Raw genomic sequence first — 9,608 nt, 5'->3', positions numbered from 1 at the left:
TTATTTGTGAAACGGATCAATTCTACCGATATTCAAAATAAAAAGTACTACTCTTAGTATAAAAAGTAATATTTTTTCAGGGATGACCCAAATAAGAGATACGTCAAACAAAATACGGTCCGTGAGATCGTCTCACACAAGTTTTTACCCTCGATTTATCCGTGGAGTAGAACTTATTTATTTCAAAATCCAAGTTCAAGAATCAACAATGAATGGGAAAACGCCCTATCACAGAACAAAAAGTACTTACAAGACAGTTATCGAAATTCAAATAAAGCATAAAATAGACCATCTATCCTTATCAAACGAGTTCTAGAGAAATAACCAGGTACTCACTGAATAGAGAGAGTTAAGTAAAGATTAACCAAACTTCAAAGTAGAAGACCAACGTTTCCCAAACTCGGGATCTTGCTGCATTCCTCGGAAACCTACGAGTGTTGGTTTGTAGGGGTACATCTTTCCGGCTGGTGGTAACTTGCTTGTGTTTACGGGACAGGAGCGGCCGGTTTCAATACTGTAAATGATCATCACAGCCTCTTTACAGATGAACCATATATCACCATCTTTTGCAAGCAATGGCACCAAACTCATGCCCACATCATCGCCTTCTTCTTGCAGGAAGGACAGTGGGATGACTTTATCTTTTTGACACCATCTTTGTTTCTTGTAGTCCTCCAACTCCGTCACGTGGAGATCGTTTCCGATTAAGGTCGTTAACGCCAGTTTCCCATTCCAATCTATAGCCCAGAGGGTTCTCGAGTTCTTGAACTGAGTTTTCGTGAAACAGGTCACGGTGAAACATTCCGTCTCCAAATCCAGCGACACCACCTTTTTAGTGACCGTAGATTCCAACTTTGAAAATTAGGACAGTGTGGACAGCTTCTCCGGTTGAAACTACCTGAACACGCTGTTTTTTTCTGTTTCCCTCATCTTCCGCAACATCAGGAAACGCCAAGGGCCGCCAAGATTCGGACTGGCCAGGAGTAAAAACTTCACAGCTTTCTTTGCCCGATTCGTCGTTGTATATAGAAACCACTAGATAGTTTCCGGTGGATTTGACATAATTGAAGGTGACCCCATAGACATCCTTGTGATTATCAGGCAGATGGAGAACACCGCGAGTGGCTGGGTTCCAGATGGTAAACTTTTCTGTGCCGAAACTCGTTATGAAAAGCAAGCCATCACAAACATCAAGTAATTGAAAACTTTCATCATCGGGGTCCCGCTTGGTCGGATCGTCGTGCCTCACAACATTGTGCCAATGGCAAATAACCTCCCTGCGATCCGCGTTTCTTTCCATTAAGTAGCGGCCATTAATGAAACCTCGCCATTCCTTGCAGATGAGCTGGAGCTTCGCTAGGCACCTGAGAGGCAACCAGCACAAGATCTCGATGACAACTTCAGGGGGGAATATTGGCTCCGCCGCATCCTCGTTGTCTTCGGTTTCAGCACTATCACATTCAATGATGACTTCCGAGGGAACGATCGATTTTGAGGTATCGTCGTTCTTGCTTCCAGCACTTTCACACCCGTTCAAATCTTCCAATGATTCTGCTCCTTTCGCCATTTTAGTATCGGCTTGACTTGAATCCTCGCCAGCAACTGCGCTTTCTCTGGTTGAATCATCGCAATCCATCCTGCTCGCAATACACAGAGCTACATTAATTTGGTTTTTTACATTTTACTCATACATCTACGATCTACTAATCGAAATTGGTTCATACTGTTCACTTTCCTACTCATCAAATTTATGATAATTTCCTCAAATACTGAATTAATTACCCAAAACAAAACCTTAAATCCCCATCATTTTTTTTAAAAAAAATTAAAAACATCAAACATGATGTAAGAACGAAGAACATACGTCGTTAAATATAATAATTTGACTTTTCTCGAGAAAAAAAACAAAAAAATCAAGATGTTCGGCATGAAAATATTCAAGACATGAAAATTATCAACATTCCTAGCTAAGTGAGAATCTGATAATAGTGTGAGACTTTCTCCATTACCTGGACGACACAGCGATCAATCAGAGAAGAGAGGAAGTAGGCCAAAGCAAGAGACCTCTTTTTGATTGAGGTTCTGTTGCGATTCTACGTGATATGAACTTATCATAATCTAGTGTCCTTCTACTCTAAAATACACGTTTCTCAAAATAAATTAAAGATATGTATTATATTTATCGAAATATTGAAATATTTTTTAAAAAAAACATACGGGATTATAATTTTTGAACTCGGAGATGTAAATCTCAAACACAATAAATATACGGTAAGGAGGTGAATGAAAAAATTCATATAATAGGTCTCTTGTGAATAGGTTTCACGAATCTTTATCTTTGAGACGGGTCAATCTGATATTCACAATAAAAAGTAATATTCTTAGCATAAAAAGTAATATTTTTTCATGGATGACTCAAATAAGATATCTGTCTCAGAAAATAAAACCCATGAGACCGTCTCAGACAAGTTTTTGCCAAATTCATAATTTGTATGTTCAAACTTTTAATAACATGGAACACAATTATAAACTGAATAGATGATGTATCAATGTGTAGAAACAGAGTTCATTGTCCAAAATATATGTTGGCACCAAAAAATTAAATTGGTCCCATTTAGTTTGACCCAAACTTAGTGAAAAGTTTGAGCCCATCATTCAAATATAGTTGAATGAATCGAACATCATCCAAGCAGATGAGATCGTGACAAATGATCGTAGGATAATGGAGCGAGGAGTGGGAGAAACTCTCAAAAGGAACAAAAAGAAACATCGGCTGATGAAATTGGGACACAACTCAACTCAACAACACAATTTTTACAACAAGTTTATTTCAATTTTATGATTGCTGATTTTTAGTGATTTATGAAAAATAAAATCATGTTGAGAGTTTGTTTTCTTCAATTTTTTGTCTGTCATTTCAATCAATTACTTTTATTTTTGTACATATTATTTTATGAAATTGGATTCACGACTGAATAGTGTGCAAAACACTATCATTACAAGTATGATCAGAAACAAGAAATCAAAACAAAGGCATTACATTAATTTATTTCGAATCCAACGGGATAAATCAGTAGATAATAAACTTCAACACGAGTACAACACGATAAAATTATATTGCGGAATAAAAATATGGATGAAATCCCACAAATCTTGTTTAAGCAGATCCTCCTTTAAACTTCTTGACAATACCAGCAATGTATTTTCCTTGGTGGAAAGCATGGCCCAATTCGAGATCTGAAGGCTGCCTCGACCCATCTCTTCCGGTGAAAGTTCCAGCACCATAGGCACTGCCACCTTTAATCTCATCCAACACGTACATGCCTTCCCCAAATGTGTATCCCGTTGGAACAATGATCATCCCGTGATGCGCGAATTGAGTGATCGCGGTTAAACTGCATCACACCAAATCTCTAAATAAGTCTTTTGTGGAGTGCACAAGTATAAATGCTTTGGGTTTTAAGTGGCCGTGGTAGAGACAGAAATATCATGTGTGCGAATAAAAAACTAAATAAAATCGAGCTCGATTCGGTTGGTTTGCACCACTAAGCGAAACCAATCAAAGTACTTTTGTTGATCGATCACTCGGACCTCACATTATTCTTGCAAGCAAAGGCTAAAGATGTAAACATACGCTGTGGTCTCGTGTCCGCTTCCTTGAGATGAAGTGCTTGTGAACATGCCAACAGGCTTGCCTACTAGCGCTCCGGTCTGCCACAGCTTGCCTGTCCCATCTAGCAGTGCTTTCAATTGAGCTGGCATCATCCCGAATCTGGTGGGCATACCGAATATGAGTCCATCTGCCTCGACCAGTTCTTCGGGTGTAATCACTGGCACATCAGTACTCTTAGGGGGCGCATACATCTTCCCGAGAACCTCAGCAGGAAGCGTTTCAGCAACCTGCATATATTATTACATAATTATGCATTAGATATAAGATCAAACATGATTTCACCCCCTAAATTTCTGTAGAAGCGAAGCTCCGTCGAAGAATGACATTTGACAGAGGAAGCTAAAGGGTTGACTTTAAAATATTCACAACACATTCATGGACAAACTAACCATTTACAACAAGTGAAGGGGTGGTGGGCTATAAATTATTCAATTCCAAACACCAACACAAACCTGAAACAATTTGGCATCAACTCCTTTGACAGTGTCTGCCCCTTTCTTGATTTCACGGGCAAGTTTCTCGACATGTCCATACATGGAATAGTAACTGTGAAACAACAGATCAGATGAAATTAGAAAACAGAAATCAAGAATATCCAGTTAACACACAACCAAAAAATCCCATCAAAGTTTACACCTTTACAAACCAAAAACAGATCGATTTCTTACTTAGAATCATCGAAACACGTCTAAAATTCAAGAATCCACAGATTCCATGCTCACAAACACAAAACAAACCAGTTCACTAAAAAGAAATGAAAAAAGAGATCGAAATACTTACACAATGTGAAGTTTAGTTGCCATCTCTCTCTTTTTTCTTCTTGCTTACGAAAGAATTGATCGTGGGGTTCGGTAGAATAGTTAGTAATCTCGAAGTTGGAGTAAACAAGAAGGTGAAAAGGCCCGTTTTTATAGATGATTGGATGACTAGATTTCACATTTTTTCACATTATATTAATTTACCTTCTGGAATGTAAGGCAGCGTAGACTAATCGTTTCCAAAATCACGGGTTCTCTCGGCTGACTCCGTCAAGTTCTAGACGTGCCGTGGAACTTGACTAATCTCCTCGTTCATTGGCTCAAAATTCCTTATTTTTTGCAAATATAATAATAAAAAAAAGGAGAAAAAAATTACAAGAAAAAGGTTTGTTAGTGGGGAGAAAAATAGCTGTTTGTATTTATTGACTGATGTTTAGATGGCGTAGGCAATGAATGAAATTCGATCTACATATGGTTGGTTTTGAATTATTTTTGTTAAGTAATTATATTAGTTTTTTTTTAAAAAAAGGATTAATGATATTAGTTAAATCTAATAAATCAAAAAATTTGAGAGCCATTCGAAAAAATCGTTTGATTTTACTCAATACGAATGATTGAGAATAAAAAATAAAATTCAAAATCTAAATTCATCTGACTAAATAGGTAAAAAATGATTATTTTGGAATTGGATGAATTCATCTGTGACTAAATACGTTTTTGTTTAATTTATGTGTCTATTTACATCATATTAAATCTAACATGGATATGCAATTTATTATAGATTATTGCCCCATTTGACGTGTTACGTGATTGTACAGTGTTTTGTTTTTAAACAAAATTCTTTGGATTTTTTTGCAATTATTTTGGTTTATATTATAAAATTAAAATTTATTATATTTTTGAAATGTACTTTGGAAAATGATATAATACTACTTTTATTTTGGTATAATTTGGTCATACTAATAGGGAATTTGTTCTGGAGTAGATGCAACAACAATCGTATGTGATTTTCAGGTACTCGTATAATTTAATTATTTGAAAATATATTTTTTTAAAAGAAAAAACTACGAGAGAGAGAAAAAAAGAATAATACTAACGGTTTGACTGAAAATTCGTACAACGATATTTATAACAATTATATCGTAAGATTTTGTTATTATATCGTGAGGTTTTGCTATTATTTCATGATATTTGTATTGAATTTATCATGCGATTTTGATAAAATAAATTTTTGTAATGAATTTATTGTGTTGTAAGAATTGATGTACAAATTTGGTTGTACATGTAGCATTATTAAAAAAAATGAGTTTAAGATAGATAGAAGTTTGAGGAAAATTGGGAAGAAGATGAAAAGAATTGTGGAGATTAATAATAAGTTTAACACCATTAAAATTACATAATAAATAAGATATTTGGTAAGTTGCACCCTATAATCTAAGTTTTTTGACTTCAATTAAATTTTTTCCCAAATATTAAACTAAAGGGTAAATTTTGTCGAATGAAAAACAGTTATTTAACCAATCTTAGAGGTCTTACGTTGAATATATGTCACTTGTAATTTGTTTGAAATGTATAGTCTCACGGATAAAATCTGCGAGATGCGTTAACCTTATTCATATATACAATAATAAGTAATATTTTTTACATGAAAATAATGTTTTTCATTGGTTACTCAAATAGAAGATTTATCTCACAAAATTGACTCACGAGATCATCTACATACTCAATAATAATAAAATCATGAGAAAGTCTCTTGTGACACGGTCTCACGAATCTTTATGTGTGAGACGGATCAACCCTACCGATATTCATAATAAAAATTAATACTCTTTGCATAAAAAGTAATATTTTTTCATGGATGACTCAAATAAGATATTTGACCCACGAAATTGATCCATAAAACAGTTTCATCATTTGTGTAAAATCAAATGCAACATTTTAATATGTGTCCAACAAAAATAAGTCAAGGCTTTTAAATTTTTAAAAATAGCACACCACACCGAATAATAATGTGTCCTGATTCATTTGCTTTTATTTGACTTACAATTTAAAATGCTTCCAATTATGACTTCCTCCTTTTTGTTCCTTTGTTAATATACATGCAATCACGGTTCACTCCATATATTACTTATATTATTTTATGCATTTTTTTTATTGCGCATGGGCCTCTTAAAATTTAATCATATCATTTTAGTCCTTAAAAACTTTACTTGTACCAATTTTCAACATTTAAAAAACATTAACATAAGCAATCAAACAATTTTTATGATATTATCGACAAAAATATTCTAAATCGTACATTAAATCATACATTTAATGATTTAAAATATTAAAAGAATATCCGATATTACGGATAATTTCAATTAATTTAATTGTGTCTTTGTAATATTATTATTCAAATTATCTTATTATGTAATGTATGGTAATTTTTTTTACTAATGATTAATTTTATAAAACATTTAATACAAGGTATAAGTAATGTATGGAAAAAGCTATACAACAAGCGGCGACATGTATAATTGAGGCGGGCAATTATAGAATTAATTAATAAATCTAGGAGGTTTAAGGTAGTACGGCAGTCGAAATTATGACACAATAAATGATAATTAAGAAATCTAGGAGGTTTAAGGTAGTGTGGCAGTCGAAATGATGACACAATAATTTCGAGAGTAGGTCTCTTGCGAGACTGTCTCATAAATTTTTATTCGTGAGATGTGTCAACCCTACTGATATTCAAAATAAAAAATAATACTCTGACATAAAAAATAAGACAAAAAACTTGTGCGAGACAGTCTCAGGGGTCGTATTTTGTTATACGAATATCTTATTTGGGTCATCCATGAAAAAATATTATTTTTATGTTAAAAGTATTACTTTTTACTGTGAATATCGGTAGTGTTAGCACGTCTCACAGATAAAGATTCGTGAGATCGTCTCATAAGAGACCTACTCAAAAAATAATATTTTTTCATATATGACTCAAATAAGAGATCTGTTTCACAAAATACGGCATATGACACCGTCTCACATAAGTTTTTATGTGTTTGGGATGGAACAACTTCTGCAGTATATTTCAAATATATTTGAGGTGTTATTTTTTTTTAAATGGTTAATCAAATCCATTTTCCTAAATAGCCGCAGGATCTGCATGTGTATTTTCGGGTTAGGAGGAAATAGTAAGAAAATATTAATTGGGTCGTCGTCAGAAAAAATTGTTAAATTTCTGGGAATGTGTTGCCGTAGATGCTTCTCGTGTGAATTCCATGGTAAAAGGTTCCAATATCCAGAAAAATCCATTTTGTTTGGCTTCATGCTTACGCCTTCAATTTTTAAAATGGAAGAAGTTGACTTCATCCAGGTCGTTTGGAATAGGTCCGATCCACCGCTCAATCTGTCTTGATCGAATCGAACCGCATCACACTGTCAATTCGAAAACTGACCGTAACCACAAATACAATTTTATTTTACATAAAAAAAGGGTAACCAACAAATTTTTCAAACCATATTATATATGACAATACATTCTGAATTTAATGTAAGGAACGGTAAACAGATAGAATATTGACAATTCACTAATGTCGAAAATGCAACAAATTAAAGAGACACTTTTTGATAACAAATATCTATAAAAACTTGCAACTCTTGGTAAATAGTGCCGCCAGACGCCTAGATGTGCACGCCTCCTTGGGCACCAATGGGCGCACCTAATACTTTGCTGCTTGGAAAACTTTCTGGTAGCTTTTTTTAAAAGCATGCATTTAATTGTTCTTGTTTAGTCGAGTTTTCTTTGTCTTTTCTTTTGGTTAATTTTTATTCATTAAGCTCAAAAATTCCAATATCATCAACTCTAACGTTATGCTTGAATTAATGGATTTGAAACGATTTATCTACCAGTTTTAAAATCGTGTTTGGATTGATGAATTATAAATCCATCAATTTCAAATATATTTCTGTCGTTTATAGAAGCAAGACAATAAACTTTAAACTCACAATTTACATGTTTGTATAATATTTAATGTTAATTATGATGTATATCAATTTCATACAATTATAATATTATTTGAAATTCATTTTATTTTACATTGGCAATGTGTAACCAAATAATATATAGATTTAATATATGATCTATTGTTTCAAATAATAAAACTATAATCAAAATTCATTGATTTCAAATACATATCTACAAAAATAATTTAATGTTGTGCTTGTATTGATGTATCTTCGTATCAAATTATACAATTTTAATAATATTTGTGGTGAATTTGAAATACACTTGAGACACGTAAGGTTGTGTGTGTATTGATGAATCTTCCTATCAAATTATACAATTTCAATAATATTTATGATGAATTTCAAATGCATTTGAAACATGTTTCATCAATATTATCAATAAAATTCTTCTGCAATTCAAATTTCTTCGTCCATTTTTTTTATTTAGAAAAACTCTTGTTTCAAATAAAATCCATCCATTCAAACTTATAGAATATTTTCCAGAGAATCAAATATTTTCCATCGAAATACAATAAAACCAAAACGTTCATACAATATACGGTGGTCCACTGGTTCGGGTCATTTCTCTTCTATCATAATGTGACATAGGATACGATGATACTTGGTCATAGATCTTTCAATAATTTAAGATATATATCCAAAAAATCAGATTTCTGTTCGTTACAAAAACTACAATGAAAACATCTCATAAATCGAATTTATGATACATATTTCTTATCCGAACTGATTCATAAAAAAATATTACTTCTCAATATAAATATGAACGAATCGACCCATCTCACAAGATACTACTCATTTTTTAAATGTCAGTCTTTGTTGTTTATTTTCTCATTTGATCATTAAAACTTTTATAATTATGTCTACATTTCGTCATAATGACGATGACTAGCAGTCATCAAATGTCAAGTCTTTACACTATTTGGGAAAACCCAAAACCAAAAACAATAAAGTACAAACAGATCAAACAGCTGTGTTTTTATTATTATTATTATTTTTCATTGACATTCAAACCTTGAAAATTGGAATGATACAAAGAATTAACTTATAATATTCTATTTTGAATTGGAAATTCTGTTACGACTGACTGGAAAATTGAAACGAAAAAATCTCACAAATTTCAGACATTTAAATAATTGGTAAAAATTTATGTTAGACGATCTCACAGG

The 9,608-nt window shown here is 32.8% G+C and overlaps 1 protein-coding gene across 1 annotated transcript; it reads right to left on the bottom strand.

Annotated features, from left to right (window-relative positions):
- Window positions 1-2,979: 2,979 nt before the first annotated feature.
- Window positions 2,980-4,629, bottom strand: LOC140822125 (quinone-oxidoreductase QR2-like). Its single transcript, XM_073182874.1, has 4 exons — window positions 4,454-4,629; window positions 4,126-4,219; window positions 3,635-3,900; window positions 2,980-3,395 (listed from the first exon to the last, which is right to left on the bottom strand). The coding sequence occupies exons 1-4, from the start codon at window positions 4,474-4,476 to the stop codon at window positions 3,158-3,160; spliced, it is 621 nt and encodes a 206-aa protein (XP_073038975.1). The 5' UTR covers window positions 4,477-4,629; the 3' UTR covers window positions 2,980-3,157.
- Between the last annotated feature and the right edge of the window lie 4,979 nt (window positions 4,630-9,608).

Source organism: Primulina eburnea, chromosome 2, assembly GCF_022965805.1.
Source record: "Primulina eburnea isolate SZY01 chromosome 2, ASM2296580v1, whole genome shotgun sequence".
Lineage (NCBI taxonomy): Eukaryota > Viridiplantae > Streptophyta > Magnoliopsida > Lamiales > Gesneriaceae > Primulina > Primulina eburnea.
The sequence above is the reverse complement of the archived record's forward strand: the minus strand, read 5'-3'. Positions and strand labels throughout refer to the sequence as shown.